Source organism: Cyprinus carpio, unplaced genomic scaffold (assembly GCF_018340385.1).
Source record: "Cyprinus carpio isolate SPL01 unplaced genomic scaffold, ASM1834038v1 S000006512, whole genome shotgun sequence".
Classification (NCBI taxonomy): domain Eukaryota; kingdom Metazoa; phylum Chordata; class Actinopteri; order Cypriniformes; family Cyprinidae; genus Cyprinus; species Cyprinus carpio.
In genome coordinates this window covers 182,762-206,106 of record NW_024879180.1, presented here as the reverse complement: position 1 = coordinate 206,106, position 23,345 = coordinate 182,762, and the positions used below count along the sequence as shown (strand labels likewise).

The window sequence follows — 23,345 nt, the reverse complement described above, 5'->3', positions numbered from 1 at the left end:
TCAGCTCATATGGATCTATGTCATGAATGGATGACAATTTCTCCAAATAACAGTCCCTGGCATCTTTATTGAGTTTATCTCGGTACGGCCTTTTCTCAATCTTCTTTTGCTTCTCCAGGTTTGCGAGTTATATTTACTTATATTTACTTATTATCTAGATAGTTATCTAAGTAGTTATATTAGTTATTTATTCTATTATTTACTTCTATTCTTGTAATCGTGGTTGTTTCAGTCAATAGCGATACCTCAAAAATGGCGCCGCGGTGACGTCACACACAACAAAACCACGTGTCTGACAAAGAGCGATTCGACTAGGAGCAATTGTAATTCAGATATTTTAAACTATAATTGTGACTAGCCGAAACTGAATTAGAGATATCTCTAATTACATTTGTGGATGTATGACGCGTCTATTGAAGATATCTATAAAGTAATTACAGATATCTTAAATGGAGTTTTGACTAGTCATAAAGTATTTAGAGATATCTCTAATCCGATTTTTACTAGTGCAGTTATAATTGCAGATATCTCTAATTGTCATTGTGACTAGTCGAATTATGATTATGACTATCCGAATTACAATTGTGACTATCCGAAATTATATTTTATGATAGTCAAACCAAGTTTTAAATGCTAAAAATTGATAGCCTCAATGCACTTTAAGTCGCTTTGGATAAAAGCGTCTGCTAAATGCATAAATTTAATTACATTTTTTAATTTAAAACGGCTTGCGATAGCCGGACACTAGAGTGTCCGAAACCGCTCCCTATCCACTATATAGTGCACTAAGCTGAAGGAATAGTTCACCCAAAAATATAAATTACAAACCTGGAGCAACTGAAGGGTGAGTAAATGATTACACAATTTTCATTTTTGGCTGAACTATCCTTTAAGTAAAAGTATTATCTTGCATACTCTACTTTTACTCTCAATACCTTAAGTATATTAAAGGTATGTGCAGTATTGTCTTGAAAAAAGAATTTGTCAGGATGGTTTTACATTAATGATACTGCTGCACTTCTGTGTATGTTGCAGTTTACTTCTAAATATGTTCAAGGTTATTAAATTTAAAGTTGCTGGACATTAAGCTGTACTATGCTCTATTATTATTATTTTTTTAATACAGTTTTATTTTTATGGTTAACTGCCTAAAAAAATACGGGTTGCAAACCTGTCTACATATGGTCAGGACAATAAACTACATAAAATTGCATCTTTGTAAGATATCAGTCAGGATTTGAACTGCCATGTGTGTATTTTGTAGTTTTTCGTATGTATCATTACATTATTCAAGTAAACTCAAGCCAGTACCTGCATTTAAAGTTGTAATCCGACGAAGATCGCAGCAAACCAGTGTAGTTTACCTGGCCTTGGTCTTGGCTAAGCCTGAGGTTCATCACTGTCTCCTTCATTATGAGTAAATCATAAAAACAAAAACGTATCGCAAGCCGTTTTAGCATTTAAAAGCTAGAATGGATATGTGTTGCAGATATCTGTATTTCAGTTTTGCCTCGTCAAAAAGAACATTTCAGATATCCCCAACTACATTCTTCCTATCCATAATTGTCATTTCAGATATCCACAAAGACATTCTTCCTAGGACAAATGACATCACTTTTGCCATTCATTTGTATGGGGTTTATCATTACAGATATCTACAATTCAGTTGCAGATATCCACTTTGTGAATTACGGATATCTGTAACTGAATTGTAGATATCTGTAATTGCAGTTTGAGATATCTACAATTTGATTCTGACTAGTCATAACTCCAGTTCAAGATATCTTCAATTCAAGATATCTACATGTTCCTTTTCAGATATCTTAAATTAAATTTTGACTAGGCGAAATGACGTTGTAGATATCTGTAACTGGAATTATGACTAGTCAAAATGGCATTGTAGATATCTCAAACTGGAGTTAGGGATAGTCATAATTTAATTGTAGATATCTATTATCAAGTTATAGATATCTTGAAATGAATTTTGATTAGAGATATCTGAAATTTTAGATATCTGTAATTTTCATTCAGCCTAGTCAAAATGTAATTACAGATATCTTGAATTAGAGTTTTGACTAGGCGAAATGACGTTGCAGATATCTTTATGCAAATTAGGCCCGCATCGCACTTTAGGCGGGAGCAGAGCGTGTTGTTGTTCTAATCATTCAAATCGCACCTGTTAACTTGTAATTAGCACCATGTCGGAGCAGCCAGAGGGCGAAGGAATTTTTAATCGTCTTTTTAATGCTGCAGCCCGTGCACGACAGGAGCTGGCAGCGAGAAATGATGATTCAACCTTACTCTCCACAACAAGACGACTATTTCGCCGGCGAGTTCATCGAGTTCGAGGTAATTTTTCTTTTTTAACATCAGATTTGCTAATGTGCTATCAGAAGTTCGGGGTAGTTGTTTAATAACAGTTTAAAACAGTTGCCAAAATGCTAGGGTCTTTTTGTGAATGTACTGGAGTCAAACGTTCATTTAAAATGATATTGACGACAAAAACTGTACTTTTAAGATTGACTGTCCTTACGGTCTAATGACTTTTTGAATGGGTTCGCTTGGGGCACTACTAGCAGCTAGAACTACTGCAAATACACATCAAAATGGCTATTTTTTAAATATCAAGAAGGCTCGTGTCATTATGGTCTAATGATTTTTTTATTGTGTTGGTTTCATGAACTCGAGCATTGAGAACATTGTTCGTGTACAAAGAGTTTGCCTAAAAGGCGTTTTTGTTAGCACAGGACGTGGCTACCCCACGTTTTTTACAGAATACAGAACCATGAATGTGGGGATACAGAGAAAAGGAAAAACTAAAGATTACATTTATAAAACGTAAAGTTTTTTTATTGGAGGGGATTTTTTTAAAGTTATGACAATAACAACTGTAAATCATAAGGAAATACTTTGCAGTTAGGTTTAAATTTAAGGTATCTTGCTTTGTGAATATGATATCATACAAAAAAAGTTTAATATATCATCTAGCTTTTTATTTTCAGAGACATCCGAGTGAAAAAGAACCTTACTGACAGAAATATTACACAACTGATGAAATGCAAGATATATGGAAGCTGAAATGTGAAGCCGCAATTGTTTAGTATAAGAACAGAAGTAGAATAAGTGTAAAATAGATTCTTCCTCCTCTTGGCAAAAAGAGCATAGTGGGGAAATATTATGGTAAAATTTACTTAAATATTTATTACAAGGTAGTTTGTTTGGGATTGTTCATACTTTTTGAAATGTGGTATTTGTGGGGGAGTTATTACCAATTCCCATAAGCCTTAATAACTGTACTCTTTCTATCAGTTATAAAGTTTCTTAAAAACAAATTACATTTAACATCCAGGATATTTACCCCTTGTATAAATAGTTGAGGGACATTCATATTCAAATAGTCTTTGTAAGTTTAATGTAGTTCTGTTTTGATACATTTAAACCATATAGTTCAATAACATCTTCACAAGAATAAAAGTCTCCCCTATTGTTTACTAAGTCTGAAACAAAAAAACAATGCTTTTATTAAACCAATAAGGGAAGAAAGATTATTTACGGGCTGATAATATTGATTGTTCTATATGATATGAGGAGAAAAATTTGTGTTTAAAGATCAGCTTCCATGACATAATAACATGGAAAGTTTCATAGGTAGTCTTGTACATTTAAAATCACAAGAAGAAAGATTTTTTTTTTTATTTATATATATACAAAAAATAAATTTAGTTATGAATAAAGAGACTGAATTCCCCTTTAAACATTTTTTTCCAACCAGTTTATTTTAAAAACCTGGTTCAAGGTAAAAGTTTAAAACATTCAAACCTTCCTTTGAGTACAGTTGAGTTAAAGATTTCCTGCTGATGTGTTCCCCTTTATTTTTCCATATACAGGTGCTGATCATATAATTAGAATATCATCAAAAAGTTGATTTATTTCACTAATTCCATTCAAAAAGTGAAACTTGTATATTATATTCATTCATTACACACAGACTGATATATTTCAAATGTTTATTTCTTTTAATTTTGATGATTATAACTGACAACTAAGGAAAATCCCAAATTCTGTATCTCAGAAAATTAGAATATAACTTAAGACCAATACAAAGAAAGGATTTTTAGAAATCTTGGCCAACTAAAAAGTATAAAAATGAAAAGTATGAGCATGTACAGCACTCAATACTTAGTTGGGGCTCCTTTTGCCTGAATTACTGCAGCAATGCGGCGTGGCATGGAGTGGATCAGTCTGTGGCACTGCTCAGGTGTTATGAGAGCCCAGGTTGCTCTGATAGTGGCCTTCAGCTCTTCTGCATTCTTGGGTCTGGCATATCGCATCATCCTTTTCCCAATACCCCATAGATTTTCTATGGGGTTAAGGTCAGGCGAGTTTGCTGGCCAATTAAGAACAGGGATACCATGGTCCTTAAACCAGGCACTGGTAGCTTTGGCACTGTGTGCAGGTGCCAAGTCCTGTTGGAAAATGAAATCTGCATCTCCATAAAGTTGGTCAGCAGCAGGAAGCATGAAGTGCTCTAAAACTTCCTGGTATACGGCTGCGTTGACCTTGGACCTCAGAAAACACAGTGGACCAACACCATCGGAGGACATGGTACACTTGGTTGTTTTTTGGCAATACTGTCCTGGAGGACCCCCTGCCCTGCACATTTTGTATGTCTCCCTAATCAGACACACCCAATTTAGTTCTTGCAGTCTCTACTAATGAGCTGATGAGTGGAATCAGGTGTGTTAAGGCCCGTTCACACCAAGAACGATAACTATAAAGATAACTATAAAGATAACGATATTAGTGTCCACACCAGCGAACGATATCTTCTGTTTATTCTAAGCACACGCTCGTCTGGCGCTTTAAATTCTCAAGCTCGTTACAGCAGGATTGATTCTGATTGGCTGTCAATTTTTTTATCGGTCATCAGCTGGAAAAAAAATCGTTTTGAAAGTTATTCCAACGATATCGTTTTTCTTTGTCTTTATCGTTATAGTTGTGTGGTGTGGATGCTGCTGTTCTTTAATACTGAAAACGATTTTTAGAACTATATCTTTATCGTTATCTTTATAGTTATCGTCCTTGGTGTGAACGGGCCTTAAGATAAGGGAGACATACAAAATGTGCATGGCAGGGGGGCCTCCAGGACAGGTTTGGGAACCACTGCCCCAAACCATCACTGACTGTTGAAACTTTACACTGGACCTCAAGAAACGTGGATTGTGTGCCTCTCCTCTCTTCCTCCAGACTCTGAGACCCTGATATCCAAAGGAAATGCAAAATTTACTTTCATCAGAGAACATAACTTTGGACCACTCAGCAGCAGTCCAGTCCTTTTTGAAGCGAGACGCTTCTGATGCTGTCTGTTGTTCAAGAGTGGCTTGACACAAGGAATGCGACAGCTGAAACCCATGTCTTGCATACGTCTTTGTGTAGTGGTTCTTGAAGCACTGACTCCAGCTGCAGTCCACTCTTTGTGAATCTCCCCCACATTTTTGAATGGGTTTTGTTTCACAATCCTCTCCAGGGTGCAGTTATCCCTATTGCTTGTACATTTTTTTTTCTATCACATCTTTTCCTTCCCTTCGCCTCTCTATTAATGTGCTTGGACACAGAGCTCTGTGAACAGCCTGCCTCTTTTGCAATGACCTTTTGTGTCTTGCCCTCCTTGTGCAAGGTGTCAATGGTCGTCTTTTGGACAACTGTCAATTCAGCAGTCTTCCCCGTGATTGTGTAGCCTACAGAACTAGACTGAGAGACCATTTAAAGGCTTTGCAGGTGTTTTGAGTTAATTAACTGATTAGAGTGTGGCACCAGGTGTCTTCAATATTTTCACAATATTAAAATTTTCTGAGAGACTGCATTTGGGATTTTCCTTAGTTGTCAGTTATAAACATCAAATTTAAAAGAAATAAACATTTGAAATATATCAGTCTGTGTGTAATGAATAAATATACAAGTTTCACTTTTTGAATGGAATTAGTGAAATAAATCAACTTTTTGATGATATTCTAATTATATGACCAGGACCTGTACATTTAAAATTAGGAGAGTCAATAGATTTACAGGTGACAGAATCAACATAAAGGGATATAGAAGGATAAACAAAGCTTTAGATGGAGTTCTGCCATATATTGTAAGTTCTCTTTGTAACCATAAGCTAAAGATCTTTTTGGCAGAAACTAATTCAGGGAAATTCAGAGAAATTGGCTACCTCACGTTGTCTTCCGGTTTCTGCCATATGTAAGTTCCAGCGTTAAATTTTTTTTATCTTAAGTAAACTCCTTGTACACGAACAATGTTCCCAATGCTCCTCGAGTTTGAGAGCAGCTTTTAAACGAACATTTGACTTGTTAATTTACCTGTTAGCTACTGTTAAAACCTGAAATCAATACCTACAGGCTATCATGGCTTTTTACTGTGGAAAAAAAGAACTAATCTGAACTAAGAACTTTTTTTCTTCCTGATCCAAGGAAGTTAGTGTTATTGCATTTCCATTGCAAGAATAGCATGCATGTCAGCATCTTTATTAAAGTGTATTAGTGTGAATCTCTCTCATAAATAGACACACAGGAACATTTTAGCCAAGAATTACTGCTGATCGTTATGTATTTGTGTTTTACAGGAGGATCTGGTGGCCGCAGGGAAAACCCTATTTGGCAAGCAAAACTTTTCCTCCTTCCAGGGCCAGATAATGGTTTTCTGCCCCCCACAATAGAACTTGAGGAACTGGCTAAACATGGATTAGGTAAACATGAGATTGAAGCAGATAAGAATTGTGTTATTTACTTTTACACCTTATTATCTAACCTTCTTGCAAAGAAAGCTATGGAATGAGCTGCTTTGGATTTTATGTTAGCTTGAGCCTGTATGGTCCGATTTGTTATACTGTCTCTATATTGGGAAACATTTGACTATGTTAATACATTTGGCATTTGTTTTAAAGAAATATTGCAGAGTAGTTTACTCTTTGATGCAATTCCATAAGTTTCCATGTAGCCATTTTAATAGTTACACCTATGCAACACTTTTTCATGCCAATGCATCACTTTGAAAGTGTCCAGGAATACCTCCCAATGAATCCTTTTGCATCAGCTATCTGAAGTTAGTCAATGGTGGTTATGGTTAGTGTGAGGATCTGGGTGGTGCATTCAGATGCTAAGCTACACCATATATTGTATGTTAATGTTCTTTCACATATGGTCAAATGTGTAAAGGCCTTGTGAGTGAGACCAGGCTCTTTCTTCTGTCATATGCAATTTTCTTAGGAGTGTAGCGTTCGTTTAGTTTCAAAGCTATAAACTTAGTAGAAACACAAATGATCTTAGGTTAACTGTGGTAGTCACACAGGTCTATTTTTGGGGTTTGGCAAGACTGCGATTATGTCTGAAAATATGAGTCCTTAAAGATCTTGTAGCAACTAATGAATGTTACTTTGCCACTAGGAACCGATTATACTGATGTTTAAATTTCCATTTTTTAGGAAAACCTGTGCACGAGTCAACGGAGGCCGGACGCACAAACTCAAAGATTGGGTTAAACTGGAGTTTATCTGAGTTAAACAACTTTGTTTGCCAAAGCTACCCTCACATAAGTTTAAATTTGGTAAGCTTTGAATTGGCAAGGACAGGAAGGACGCAAGTTAGTTCTGTGAAGGAACTAAAAGCAGTTGTTGGCAAAAGCAGGCTTTACATCGTGCCACGAGCCACTGTCTTGCAGGTATGGAATTATACACTGGGATTTATATCACACTACAATCATATCTATACCTATAACTGAAGTAGGGCTGTGCGATTAATCGAAATCGTAATAAAATCACGATTTGAGCGTGCGCGATTTCTAAATCGCTTTATAGCACGATTTTCCGCGGGCCCGACCTCCCGCAGTAGCCTATGCTATCCGATCCAATCAGAATGCAGCGCATTTATTGGTGGGGGGGGAGAGAAGAGAATGGTGGTATTATGAACTACTGGTTGTTAATATTTTTTTTGTGATTATTTTTTCAGAAGCCCATTTTAATGGATTAGAACGTTAACACTGCACACAGTAAAAGATGTGAACAGAAAAGGTTAGAAATTGAAAGGTTCGAAAAGAATGAATATCTAGCGCATGAGCATAGTGAGTGAGTGAGTGAGTGAGAGGAGACACGTTTTAATTGCGCGCCGTCTCTCCGGATGAGAGCAGCGTGTATCTGAGCACACGTGTCTGGTTTTGTGACAAAGTAAAGAAAATCTATGTGCGAGCGGAGAGATTCGCGCTCGCGCATTATTTTAATGTGCTTTCACGTTACAATAACGCGCTCTCGCTGCTGCTTCTGCACTGCATACACATACTGTATACGCACTGCTGACGGAGTACGTGTGAACCTTGGGCAATAAATATATTTCAGCACCTGAGGCACCGCTACAATGAGCTCTATGACCAATGAATGGCATGGAAAAAATAAAAGCCCTGGACACGGGATTTTTTTATTTTTTATTTCTTTTGCCTTATGTCTAGACATTTAGTTTGACATCTTTACTTAGTGATTATTTTGACTTATGTCTGTTTTAGAGGCATGTTACAACTTTTTGATAAAGCTCTCATTGGTTTTCTTTTGGAAATATGTTTCAAATTTATACTGAATGCATTTATGACTGTAAAGCATGTCTCTGTGTGTCAAAATCGTGATTAAAATTGAAATCGCAAAATTGTTCAAAAAATCTTGATAGGTTTTTTTTTGTCCATATCGCACAGCCCTAAACTGAAGTTACCCTCTCTACCCTCAGGTAACATCACCACCCTCTGCCATTTCCCAGAATTCATTACCACCACTCGCAGCTCCAGCAGTAGATGAGACCTCACAAGTGGTTTCAGATCAGGTCCATATTAAAATGATTGCACATCTAATGATTTTTATGTCCACTATGCACTTTGTAGTGATGAGTGGCAAATACAAATATAAACAGTTTTTTTTCTAATATGTATTAAGATGTATCTATTTATTCTGTGTGATGTCTGAGCAGTTACATTCCCTAGGATAAGTTTTTGTAATTTTTCTACCTATGGATATTTTCTAATGATGTATTTTGTTTCCACTACGAGTGTGTGTTCTCTTGCTGAAGGTGAAATCATTTGGATTTTCTGTGTACTACCAGGTGGCATCCACATCCTCTGCCATATCCATGAATTCATTCCCACCACTCTCAATTGCTCCGGTACAAGATGAGACCACGCCTGTGGCTGAGAGTACCCAAGCTCAAAGTGTGGTTGCAAATCAGGTAACCAATTTTGACACTGTATAGAATAAATAGTATTTATTAATTTTATGTGCGTGTACTATTTAATGGTGATTTGTGAGAAATGCCTTTTTTTATTATTTTTTTTTTTTTAAATGCTTTACTTTAGGCTCTTCAAGAATGGCAAGCAATACGTGCCCAGCAAGACCAGGAGTATAATACAAGTTTGTTGGTGGATCAGGAGAAGGTAATGCTTCCAAGTTTTCATTTATGTATGATTTACATTCTCTTACATAATGCATACGTACTTTTAATGTGGTCTTTTAATAATAGGAGAGAAGAAACTAGTCTATCAGGCTTGTGAGGAAAGACGTCAAAAGGTTTGTGTTTATAATAAATTAGTTTGATAAACTAGCTGAAGGTGTTTTTTTTTTTAAATGAGAGATCACATTTCAGGCTATTGAGGCTAGACGTCAACGAATGTCTGCATGTGAGGAACCCTCAGATGGGGTGTTGATCAAATTTAAATATCCAAATGGACACACCAATATGAGGAAATTCCGTTTGTCGGAGCCAATCCAGGTGATGTGTGTTCAGCTTGAGAAAATATCAAGTGTCTTCTGAGTGGTTCAGTGGGTTGTAAAACTTGACTGTTTCACATCTTTTTAGATCTTGTTTGACTTTGTGGGACAAGATGATATTGCCAGTGAAATCTTTGTGGTGCAAGAAGCTGCATCATCAAGATCAGTTGAGAGCAGTTGCTCCGGGTCAATAATGGATCATGGCATAAATGCATCCTCAACTCTATATGTGCTTTGGTTTTCAAATAAGGATGTACAGGTAAATGTGTTGCATTTTTATTTCCTGACTCAAATGAAAACGGAATGTGTTTTGGTTTGTGCAAGCTCATGTATTATGCATGTTTGTCTTCAGGAAATTCTCTCAGATCAACAAAATGATGGAGCTTATGCCCTACACCATACATCTCATGGTCAGTCATCACTGTCTGAGACCTCCACCCAGCCAAGTCTCTCTGTGCCCTCTTTCCAGCCACCGCTGCCTGAGCCCTCCACCCGCTCAGCGCTGCCTGAGCCCTCCACCCGGCAACCGCTCACTCTGTTCTCACAACCACAAGAAATCCTGACTCTTTATGATGAACCATCACTCTCTCCTTTATCTGGCCAAGAACCAATCATTATTCTTGATGAACAAGATGAGTCGGTTTCACAAAATCAGTCTCCTGTATCAACACATCACCTCGGAGGACCTGTGGATGAGTGTGTTTTTCTCATTAACTTGATTTTATATTTTTCTAGTGTATGTAGATGTTTCATTTTCTATATCCTGTTACATTTAATCAGGTAGTTAAAATAAAATGCATGAACTTCTTTGTTTGCAGGATTGATCTACAGACCATATTGAAAATGGTCAGCAAAGTTGATGGAAGATTCTGTCCAACAAGCAACCAAATAAATGTGTGCAGGGATAATGTTTTACTGTGTAGCCTGCGGGCATTCAAGCGTAGGTTCTTCAACCCTGAAGCAAAATTGGATGTTGTGTTTGTGGATGAAGATGACAATGGTGAAGGGGCAGTTGACGAAGGCGGCCCGACAAGAGAGTACCTAAGGCTGTTGATGAGGGCCGTCCACCAGTCAAATATCTTTGAGGGACATGAGAAAGACCGGCAGTTGTCTCTTGATACTCAAGGTAGGGAAGCCCCAATTCTTAGGACTGTCCTCATTCAACTGGCAGAATTCTAGAAATGTATACACGGAAACATGATTTCTCCCTTATTTCTCCTGTCTGATTTGTTTATTCTGTTTTTTTTTTTTTTTTTTTTAATGTACTGGGCAGGTTTCATCCTGTGTTTATTGTCTGTATCGTCTTTTATTTTAGTTATTTTGCCTTAATTTGTTAACTCTTGGTTAGGATTTTTCCATGATTCTTCGTTTCTTTAATGTACTGAATCACCTTTTTGAAACATGTTTTGAAAGGTGCAATAAAAAGTTATTTGTAGTAGCACTAATATTAATCATAGCATTTTAAGGTGTTAAATTAACAAGCATTACAGCAGAGCAAGATTTTACTGTTATTTCTTTAATTTTAGCTTTGCAGTCTTAACTTTACATGTGGGTGGCAAAAATGATTGCTGTGTGTGTGGTCCATGGAGGAGTCGGTCCACATTTCTTCTCCGAAAGGCTTTTCCATCAAATCTGTGGGATACCAACACCCCCGGCCACGGTGGATGAAGTTGGTGACCATACTTTCAGGGAACAGTTAATAAAAGTAAGCAGGAGAAAGGTGTTATACATTGAATGTACAGTACAGTGACACAGCCTTATTTTCTATTAACTTTCTATTTATGAATCGCTTCAAACGTGTTCAGGTTATCTGCGTCACTTGGCCTTCAGCCTCGTGGCTGCGACCGAACCACAGCCGTGAGGATATGCATGAACATTCTCATGAACACGAGTGCTATATTGCTTAAACATCTAATTTATATAGGGAAGGTATCTTTACAAGTCACTCACTATCTCTTTTTTTTTTTCTTTCTGTCTTTCTTTTTAGATACAGGAAGCAACAACAGTCCGAGAGGCGAACAGTGCAGAGGCAGCAGATAGTCTCAGCATTATAGGTGCCTTAAGACATGTGTCCAGCCTGGAGGAGAAGGACTCCCTTGTCCAGTCAGCTGCAGACTTCTTTGTCAATGGAAGATTGGCGACTGCCCTGGACCAGTAAGTCCCTCACCTGTCTGAAAAATGAAACTGTCATGACCCAGGACGATTCACACATTGTAACATGTTTTTATAGGTTTGTTGAGGGGTTAAAAACCCTTGGTTTACTGGAGGAGCTTAGGAAGAATCCGGCAGTGTTCTACAACATGTTTGTCAGTGAGGAGATTCCACTACAGGCGAAGGACCTATGCACTTTATTTGACGTGGACTTTTCTGTGCAAGGCAGCAACAGGAGAGACCGAGAAAACATGACAATATGCTTTTGGCGTGACTGGGTTAATTGATATTGAAGGTATACTATTTATTGTACAAGTTATAATAACATGGACTTCATAAGTACAATTATTAGTGGTCCTTTTGTTGTCCTGGTTGGGAGGAAAATAAATGCTGATAATGCCATAGTTGAAGTGACATTGTGAAGTCTGGTTGTTTGAACGTGGGTAGCTCCCTTAAACTTGTTCATATTGTGTTGTAATATTTTACCAAAAATGTACTTGACTGAGGCTTTTGTGGTTGATATTCACCACAAAAAGTCCTCTGTCAGCATGCAACTTCCAAATTGCTCCAAAGTAACGCATACAAAAGGTTAGGGCTAGGCGATATGGCCTAAAAATAAAATCAACATACGTGTCTCTCACCACTTTCTTGTATTACAGAAGGAGAATGCAGTCCAGTCACCCTAGAGAAGGTATTGGAGTTTACATCTGGAGCTTCAACAGTGCCTCCACTGGGATTTCCACACCGTCCACAAATTCAGTTTCTTCATGAGGGCAACAGAATATTCCCAGAAGCAAATACCTGTATTCTTGTACTCCGCCTGCCACTGCACTCTTCCTATGAAGCCTTCAAACAATACATGATGGAGGGAATTTTGCAAGCTCCAACCTTTGGACTTGCATGATGTCACTGTGTGTAAAACTTATTAATGGAAATTCAGTTTTCACTTGAGCTATATTTGTGCTTGGAAGTTATTGAACAGAATGCTGTTGAAGCAAGTCACTGGTTCAGATGTTAATTTTAGAATCTCATGCACTTTAAAAAAAATAATAATTAGATGCAGTAATCCTGTTTATTTTGCATGAGTAACAGTTCACTTCAGTTGATTGGCAGTTATTCAATATTGAGCTTTTCAGCTAACTCAAACTTTTGTAGTTTTTTTGCTTTAAATTATTTTTGTTAATAATTTTATAAGTTATAAATTTATATATTTTATTTGTTTTGAAAATGTATTTTTTCTTTAGGTTTTACGAGACATATTGGGCTTATAGTTCATGGTTACTATGATGACACTGAGGTTGATCTAATGAATTAGATATCCTTTATTAACCAACTGTAAGGAATTATTGGGCTTATAATTCAATAAGTTTGACAGCCAATATGTTTTGGTTAATGTACATGTTGGTGAATACACAGTGAATACAGAGAAGGCAAACAAAAAGTCTTGCTGGTTTGCTGGATGTCAACCTCAACAGCTTATCATAGTAACCTGTCCCCATAATGACTCAGTCTCTGTTCCGATTGGTGGATTGATGTTAAAGTATTTTTGGCAGTTAAACCTCTCTCCTCAACTGTTAATCTAAAATTCTCATTCAAGCCATTAAACGTTCTATGTTTTTCATACATTACCAGTTTATTCATCTTTTTTTATTCATCTTTTCAATCCCATTCAAAATAGTTAAATCCTTCTCCACATTTCCAAGGATTCATATTGAATTTTCTTTTTCATGCATTTTCAAATCTTGTCTATTGATTCATATTCCATTTAAAGCTTAAGATGTTTAACATTTTTTATACATTAAGAGTTTTATTCAACATTTAAATCTCATTCATACTAATTAGATGCTTGTCCACTTTTTCTACGAATTATACAACAATGGGAGTTGAAAGGAACAATACAAATATTGTCAGCCAACAGTACTACAAAAAATAAAATAAAATACAAAACATAACACAGCACCAACAGTGTTGTTAGCTACTGCTAAATCTAGTGGACCTGCCATTAGCTACCCATTAAGACTTATTTTAAAGTGTAATGTAACTTAAAGCTGTTGAAACTAAAAAATGACTTTCAGTCCTGGATAATATATGCAGCCAATAAACTTTTGTCTCTGGGCTTGGAATTGGACTATACCTGTGTTTGCAAAATACTGATAATTGCAGTACAGCAAGCCTGATATTTTATCTTTAGATCAGAAAGGTGTTGGATTGCATTGTGTACAGATGTCTGTTGTTGCTGAGTGAGGATGAGTTGAGGTGGCTCTACATTAACAGCTGGGAACTCTTCCTCATCAAGTGTAGGCAGTGTTTGAATTCCATACTGCGCTAGGATGGCATCAATGTTTTGGTCGCTGTAGGGATTTTCCCCAAACACATTGTTGACAGCTGTGCTGTCTGTTGCAATGTTTTTGAGCATGCCCTCTGTCCAGAGTTGAGATGGTGTGCGATTATTTTCTGTTCGCAACGGATGGAGGTTCCAGGCCTGTCTAAACTGCTCCAGTCTTTTTTGAATCTCAGGAAGATAAACAATATGCAGTGAAAGTCTGTGGACATCATCATCTGGGTTTAGAACCTCTGAATCCTCTAAGGAGTAGAACATAAGGTAAAAGTGCTGCAACACATGCAAAAATACATCACGCCAAAGGCGTTCAATTCTCTGATTGTGAACTGATCGTCCGGTTATGAAACCTCTGTGTTCAAGTCCTTGAACTAGATGCATGAATAAAGCCACAAGGATGTTTTCACCACCATGGTCAGATCTGACTCTTGATGGTAGGGCATAGAGGCATGTTGCTTTCAAAAACTGAGAAAGCACTGTTGTGGCACGATTGTCTGTGCTGCAGTTGAGGTAAGTAATCAGACGGGAGTATCCATCAATTGCACCATGAATCACAAAACCCCATCTAGAAAGGTTGGAAAACAAATATTACTTGAAGATTATAATACTATTGACAGTAGTCTGGTAACAATATAGCTGTAAACTTTTTTTTACTTGCTTAAGTATTATAGCTTTTCAAAATATTAAAAAGTATGACAAGTATGGTAATAATAACCTTATGAGACGCATGTTCCCATCAATGTGCCACAAACTATTGGGGTAAGGTACATGATAAACACGTCTTGCAACTGTCTGGCTCCATCTCCTTGCAGCAGCAGTAGGATTGACCCGTGTCAACATCTCACGGACCCTGGACCGTGTAACAAGCACACCCTGTGCACGCAACAGGGCTCTTATCATCTGCAACAGATTTGTCAAAATATCTAAATTGACATGATATTCACAAAACAATGGCAAACAAATGTGAATTAAATACAGCCTAAAGATAAAGACCTCCAATTACCTCATTTCCAGAATTAGGATATTGGCTCTGAAGTTGCCTCACATGTTGTTCTAGGTCACCATCATCTATTGCAGACAGCATACTTCTAACAGGTATACCCAACAACTTTGACTTCTTGTACAGAAATGATGAGGAGCATCCCAGTATTTCAGCAGTTTTTGAAATTGTATGGCCTTGCTTCAGCAGAAATTTAATGTGTTCTCTGGTAACATAAATGGCTGGGCGGCCTCTTCTCCCTACAAAAAGAAAAAGTCAACTAAATTTAAGTGTTTAAGCAGCATTGGACTGTTTATTTTTTGTAATTTATCATCATACCAATTCTCATACATGCACTGAAATTGCATATTGTTAATGAATAGGCCAGTAGGTTACATTGGAAATGGAGAGACTTGTGGAATTGCAAAAATACAGTATTTATTGCTGTGACCAGTGGACATAACAGTGGTGTAAGACCAATACATTTAATGATTGCACAAATAAGCACATATTAATAAATATAAAGAATTATTTCTAATTAGTATAGCCATAAATGCGCGGTGCCGTTGTTTTATCCATTAAGCACAAATAAAAGACTGACAACGCCAAATGTTCAGTTTTCTGATAATATCACATATATAAGTGTGGAAATACATTATATAACAATTATATCAATACTAATTATAAAAATAACAATAGAGTTGCTTAATGCAAGTAAATGGTGGTCTAATTATTTTATGGTTTCTATACTGTTTATGGCAGAAGAATATATGATCATTTAACATGGCCCATGGGCTATGCTTATTATAAGCATAGCCCATGTTAAATGATCATATATTCTTCTATATAAAAAAAGTTAGTAAATGGACTTAAACATAAAAAAACCCCGTAGAGTAGTGGTCTAGGTTTAAACATTCCGCACAAACTGAAGCATTCACGTGTTTCTCTGAAAACTATATGTACTCCTGAACGGAGCTTCATGAGAAATTGCGCTTTGAAGATTCAGTGTCATATGTAACTAGCTAGCCATAGCTAGTTGGCAAGGTCGGATCATTTTTTGTCTGTTTTTTTTTTTTTTTTTTTTTTTTGCTTCCTACAGCTCCCGCGATGAACTTCTATTGTCTATGGGTGAGCTGAGAAAACCATAGATGTTAAATACGGCCGGATTTCCCCTTTAACGTTAATGCATATGATAATACATGAATACTGTGATAGACTCACCTGAACTAGTGCGCCTGACAGAAAAACGTCTGTCTTCCCCAGCATGGAAATTTGCGTCTATTAGAGTTTTCAGTTGAGCCAAACTGCTTTTGAGTTCATTGTTTGTGTCTGGTGATAGCAAATGCTCAATTCTTCCGAGATTTCTTTCACAGTTTTCAATAGAACGACGTTCTCTCTCTCCACAAATCCCCTGTGTGAAGGCTCGTTGAATTTCATGCCATTTTCTGGTGTTTTTTTCGATTACAGCCAACGCCATGACTGCTTCTTTCTTCTTCTGTTCATAGAAATAAGGAAATGATGCCCTTAAGGGAAATTACGTATTTATGGATATCTAAAATAGAGCAACGTCATGCACAAAAATTTGCACTAGTCGTAATGACGTTTGAGATATCTTTAACTTTCATTCTGCCTAGGCAAAACTGAAGTACAGATATCTACAATTGTCATTTAAGATGGTGTGACGAGTTGAATGTCGTTTTTCAATGACGTAATTGCAGATATCTGTAATTCAGTTTTGCCTAGTCAAAACTGAATTACAGATATCTCTATCTGTCGTTTTTTTCTAGTAGTAATTATTATGTTGATATCTTGAATTACAATTCCAACTATCCAAAATGTAATTACGACTAGTCAGAAAGACGTTAGTGATATCTACAATGTTAATTCCAGATGGTCAAACTTAACTTTTAAATGTTAAAACGGCTTTCCATAGGGATGGTGGTTAATCAGCGCGTTACGTCTTTGTACGGGAAACGCACCCCAGATCGATAGATATTCCTCATATACCTCATATAACACATTAAACCAGACAGGGCCAAAGGGGAACGTGGCACAGCTAAAAAAATAAATAAAAAAAAACGCGCTATTTACGTTTTTATTCGTAACTTCACGAAACATGTATACAATTGCATGTCATTATTTTCAGAAATTATTTCAGTTTACCATATCGGTCATAGATCTAAAGATATTCATCATCGAATTATAACACACAAAATCCAAATGCGCACATGGTGTAACTTTCTCGTGGATTTTTATGCTTGTCTTTTCATAACATGCTCCGATCGTGGAAAATGGCATATCATTATTTACAGCAGATTCTCACAACTGAAATGAGTCTAAAACAATCCAATGCGTCTTTCGTGTGTAAATAATACCTAAACCCGTGAACTGAAGAAATCAGTTGGAGAGCTCCTTTGAACACTTGGCAAGCAGAATGTAAAACCTAGAATGTTTCTGTCTGTTATCTTTTATATAGCTAACTTTATTTATATATATCATTTTAAAGCTTACATTCAGATTTAGAATGCATCCAACCATTTTGATCAACTCCTAACCAGTGCTGCTAGCTCCTCCAGCGAAGAAAAAAACAAACAAACATATTTTTCAAACTCTCTGCCTTGATTAACACAAAATACATGTCATTTGAAAGCTTGGATTCTGACGTTTACGTGCATGTGGCCACTTTGATTAACTCCTAAGTAGTGCTGAGTTATTTTGCAGATAAATATAAAAAAAAAAAAATGTTTTTCATAATTTATTAAATATATTTTTTTGTGCTGTAGCCAGGCCTCTGGGAGGCGCTGTCGTACCTATTATGGTATGTAGGATTTCCCTTTAAATACACACGTACTTCCAACTAGTAGATGAGTTGCGTTCAATGGTTTGGCGTGCAGGTGGTCGTCGGTCGCTGGGAGAACAATCGCTGGTAGGGTTTTTTATTTTATTTCCCTTTAAATATATATATATATATTATACATATATATATATATATATATATACATATATATATATATATATATACTACATATATATATATATATAATATATATATAGATATACATATATAATATGTTATCCATTTTGGAAGAGAATATCAGCATTTTATTTGTTGGTCATTTGTATTGGATTTGTGAGGTATTTAAATTAGTGCGGGCATCGCTGGTCAAAAGCCAGTGACAATATTATGCAATTGGGCTGGAGGAGTGGCAGATGCTGAACGAGCCCGCACACTGTACATGAGCGTTCGCGATCTATGGAAGTATGGTGATGATTGTAGCCCTTTAATGGTGTGTGTGTGATCTGCTAAAGTCTCAGAGGTATTTATATTTTATTGTGAAGATAGTATATTAAGCATTTACTGTCGATTTAATATATTTATAGATCGTGGTTTCTATTTTAAAATGTAATGGTGGTTTTTTTTTTCTTTTTATATTGGAGTAATAAAAATCGTTGTCCTGATTTGATAAAGTGGGACTGTCTAACATGGGTTAACAAATTGTTTTGTTTAATGTTTTCTTTTTAGAGTTGTTTCGGTCCAGCTCAACTTATCACTGTTTTCCCTGCCTTAATTGTATTTTTGTTTTGTTTTTGTGAATTGTTTATTTGTTTATTTTCAATTTGGTTGTTGGCCCATGACTATTTTTTTTAATTAATTTATATGCAAACTAGGCCATTACTTGGCAGTTTTACTCTGTGTAACTGTATAGGGAGGAAATATATAGGCTACACCATCACTTACATGTGTGCTGTGGTTTTGGTAATTCATGCTTGAGCTGCTATGTATGAAAATCGAAGTTTGTTTTTTGTGGTCATTGTATTTTTTTTTTATTTATTTATTTTATTTAATTTTTTTATATTTCTCCTCTACAGTTATGTGGGCCATTCTAGCCTGAGTAAATTTAGCCAGTTTGGAAGTAAAATTACCTGATTATTCGGTTAATAAAATTTGAACTGTGTTTTATAGTAATTCTGCTTTAAGGATATTCATTTATTTGAGTAGCCGTGCTGGAAAACCCTTTACCTGGCCTGGGATCTCCTACCCAAATAAAATCGGAGTGGCATATTCAAGAATATTGAACAAGAGTAACTATTCATCTGTCTTACCACAGTGCCATGAACTCTTATGTTAGAAATATCATACAGCTCAGTTAGTCGTGTCATATGTCATTTGAAGAGTAAAATAAAACAAGTATAATTATTTGGGACTTTGACTAAACTTGCTTCAAATTCAGAACAACAATTTCAAAACTGTCAAGGGCTAAGAGATGGGCTACCTTGGTTCCAAATGCTCTAATTTTTGATTACTTCATGATATCACCATAAAACTTAATTCACATACAGCACATATGTTGGAGAAACACACCAAAAAGGAAAATTTCTCCTATACCTTATTTCTGTTGTGAGATATTGAATGTCAAATAAGACCAATATGAAAAATTTCCCTTGACCACAATAATTTTTCTGACATTTTATCACCTATTTCTCCACATGAGAATTTTCAAATGCAAGGATTTTTTTCTCCTAAAAATATAGAAAGATTTTATCAAATTATACCAACCTTTTGACTCTCTTTGCTAAGTTTTTGAGTAATGAGTCATTATTTTTTGTGGTGCCCGCAGAATAACATAGGTTTCATAGATAATTGGATGAGCTGTGGGGCAGACCCGACCTGTTGAAAAGAGATTGTCTAATCCCTCCTGGTGTTGGTGCCTCTCTTCTCTCTAGAAATATGGCACATAGTCTTAGAGTTTTGTACGTTTAAACTGGGGCCCAGGTCAGGAAGCAGACAGACTGGCTAAACCAACCGTCTGCTAGCCGCTCACTCCACAGAAGTCAGTTAATTCTCAGCAACATAGAGACTCCTTTCACCTAGATATCACACCATAAAGACTGTGTCTGTTCCCGTAACTAGAGGAATACAAATAATACAAAAAAACGTCCAAACCAATTTAAGAGTAACAATTTCATTGAGGTTCAACAAATATAAAACAGATGCAATACAGATGAACAAATGATAAAGCTTGGCTTATTGAATATCAGGTCCCTTTCTACGAAAGCACTTTTTGTAAATGATATGATCACTGATCATAACCTAGATGTGCTTTGTTTGACTGAAACCTGGCTAAAACCTGATGATTAAATTATTTTAAATGAATCTACCCCCCAAGATTACTGTTATAAACATGAGCCACGTCCAAAAGGTAAAGGGGAGGTATTGCTTTAATGTATAACAATGGTTTTAGTATTTCTCAAAGTGCGGGCTTCAAGTATAACTCGTATGGTGCTTCATATAACATTGTCCAGAGAAACAAGTGTTAATGATCAATCCCCTGTGATGTTTTGTACTGGCTACTGTTTACACGCCACCAGGGCACCATACAGACTTTAAAGAATTTGCTGATTTTATATCTGAGTTAGTGCTGGCTGCAGGATAAAGTTTTAATTGTTGGTGATTTTAATATCCATGTTGATAATGAAAAAAGATGCATTGGGATCAGTATTTATAGACATTCTGAACTATATTTGGGGTTAGACAACACGTCTCAGGACCTACTCATTGTCGGAATCATACTCTAGATTTAATACTGTCACAGGAATTGATGTTGATGGTGTTGAAATTATGCAGCCAGGTGATGATATCTCAGATCATTATTTAGTTTTGTGCAAACTTCATATAGCTAAAAACTGTAAATTCTACTTGTTACAAGTAAGGTAGAACCACCACTTTCTACCACAAAAGACCTGCTTTGTAAGTAATCTTCCTGATGTATCCCAATTCCTTAGCAAAAATATCCAAAACCTCAGAACAACTTCTTGATGTAACAAACTATGGACTCTCTCTCTTTTCTAGCATTTTAAATATAGTTTGCTCCTTTACGCTTAAGGAAGATTAAGGAAAACAGTCTGACACCATGGTATAATGAGCACATTCACACCCTAAAGAGAGCAGCCCGGAAAATGGAGCGCTGCTGGAGGAAAACAAAACTAGAGGTATTTTGTATTGCTTGGGGGGAAAGTAACCTATCCTACAGCAAAGCCTTAAAAGCATTAAAAACTGCTAGATCTGATTCCTGGGGTTATGTTTTTTTTTTTTTTTTTTTTTTTTTTTTTAAAGAGACGATAAACGTCTCTTTAAAAAAAAAAAAAAAAAAAAAAAAAAAACATAACCCCAGGAATTTATTCACAGTGGCTTAATTAACGAAAAACAAAGCATCAACAAGTGTTGACATTTCCCAACAGCACAGCAGTAATGACTTTATGAACTACTTTACTTCTAAGATCGATACTGTTTAGAGAGAAAATTGTAACCATGCAGCCATCAGCTACAGTAGTCACACACATCAGACAGTGCACTATAGATTCCCCTGAGGAACAGTTCCACCCATTCTCTACTATAGGAGAGGTAGAATTGTTATAAAACTTGTTAAATCATCTAAAACCAACAACATGTATGTTAGACCCTATTCCATCTAAGCTCCTAAAAGAGGTGCTTCCAGAAGTCATAGATCCTCTTCTTGACTTTTATTAATTTGTCATTGTCATTAGGATATGTCCCCCAAACCCTTCAAACGGGGCTGTTTTTAAGCCTCTCATCAAAAAAAAACAAAAAAAACACACTACTAGATCCCAAAGAACTAGTTAATTACAGATGGATCTCGAATCTCCCTTTTCAGTGCCAAGATACTAGAAATTAAAAAAAAAAAACTAGTATCCTCACAATTATATTCCTTCTTAGAGAAAAATGGTATCTTGTGAGGATTTCCAGTCAGGATTTAGACCATATCATAGTACCGAGACTGCTCTCCTTAGAGTTTACACAAATGACCTGCTCTTATCTGATTGTGGTTGTCTTATCTCTATTAGTGCCTATTTGGATCTTAGTGCTGCGTCACTGCACACTAAGTGACCACAAAATTCTTGACGGAGCAGAGACTAGACAACTTTGTGTTGGCATTAATGGAAGTGCATCTAGGATGGTTTTATATTCAGACTTCATATGACCCGCCAAACCCTATAATTTGTAGCAGTGAAATGAAGATGGTATCATATCAATCACAAGTGCAGAGCATGGAGTACCTCAAGGCTCCATGTTACTAGGGGCCATTACTCTTCAAAACTTGACATGTACTTACCCTCCTGGTGACAGATATCATCAGGAAAAACCCGCTTTTAGCTGATTCACATGTTATTCTGATCGATACTCAGACTCGATATTTCTTTGCAGCTCGGGGAAAATATACCAATTTGAAAAAACTAACGGAAATGCATAGTCGGATATAAAAAAATGGATGAGTATTTTCTTATGCTAAATTCCTGAAAAAAAACGACGCCGTCAGCCGGGTGTTAATTTATCAGGACCTAAAAACCTCTGCATGTAATAAACCTAGAATGCTGTCTAAGACGTGATGGCTGGTCTGTCAATTCTTCGTCATCAGTTGAGGAACCTAGGTGTGCTATTTGATACAGGCGCAATCTTTCCTTAGAAAGACACGTTTCTAGCATTTGTAAAACTGCATTTTTCCCATCTCAAAAAATATATCTAAATTACGGCCTATGCTCTCAATGTCAAATGCAGACAGAATGTTAATCCATGCGTTTATGACCTCAAGGTAGTTTATTGTAATGCTTTATTGGTTGTTCTGCACGCTTAATAAAACAAACTCCAAGCTAGTCCAAAATGCATGCAGATAGAGTCTTACTAACAAAACCAGGAAGTATGACCATATTAGACCAGTTCTGTCAACACTGCACTGGCTCCCTGTTAAACATCGTATAGATTTTAAAATCTTGCTTACTTATTTATATAAAGCCCTGAATGGTTTAGCCACCTCAGTATTTGAAACAAGCACTTGTTAGATTTAGATTATAGTCCTCCATGTCCGCCTGCATTCTCAAAACACTCTGGCAATTTGATAATACCTAGAATATCAAAGTTCAACTGCGGTCGGCAACTGTTTCTCACGTTAGCGCCTTAAATTCTGGAATACACCTACCTAACATTGTGTCGGGAGGTAGACACCCTCTTGCAGTTTAAAAATCTTAGATTAAAAGATCCATCTCTTTAAACCTTGCTTACA

The 23,345-nt window shown here is 36.4% G+C and overlaps 2 protein-coding genes across 2 annotated transcripts; one reads left to right on the top strand and one right to left on the bottom strand.

Moving 5' to 3' along the window:
- Positions 1–1,801: 1,801 nt before the first annotated feature.
- LOC109064769 lies at positions 1,802–11,060 on the top strand. Its single transcript, XM_042754406.1, has 11 exons — positions 1,802–2,349; positions 6,626–6,748; positions 7,484–7,719; positions 8,769–8,861; positions 9,138–9,260; positions 9,388–9,478; positions 9,552–9,598; positions 9,675–9,800; positions 9,888–10,058; positions 10,152–10,495; positions 10,618–11,060. Exons 1-11 carry the CDS (start codon positions 2,199–2,201, stop codon positions 10,976–10,978), a joined length of 1,866 nt encoding a protein of 621 aa, XP_042610340.1. The 5' UTR covers positions 1,802–2,198; the 3' UTR covers positions 10,979–11,060.
- Positions 11,061–14,032: 2,972 nt separating this feature from the next.
- LOC122143815 lies at positions 14,033–15,821 on the bottom strand. The gene is made up of 3 exons (XM_042754404.1): positions 15,292–15,821; positions 15,004–15,188; positions 14,033–14,853 (listed from the first exon to the last, which is right to left on the bottom strand). Exons 1-3 carry the CDS (start codon positions 15,370–15,372, stop codon positions 14,079–14,081), a joined length of 1,041 nt encoding a protein of 346 aa, XP_042610338.1. The 5' UTR covers positions 15,373–15,821; the 3' UTR covers positions 14,033–14,078.
- Positions 15,822–23,345: the final 7,524 nt, after the last annotated feature.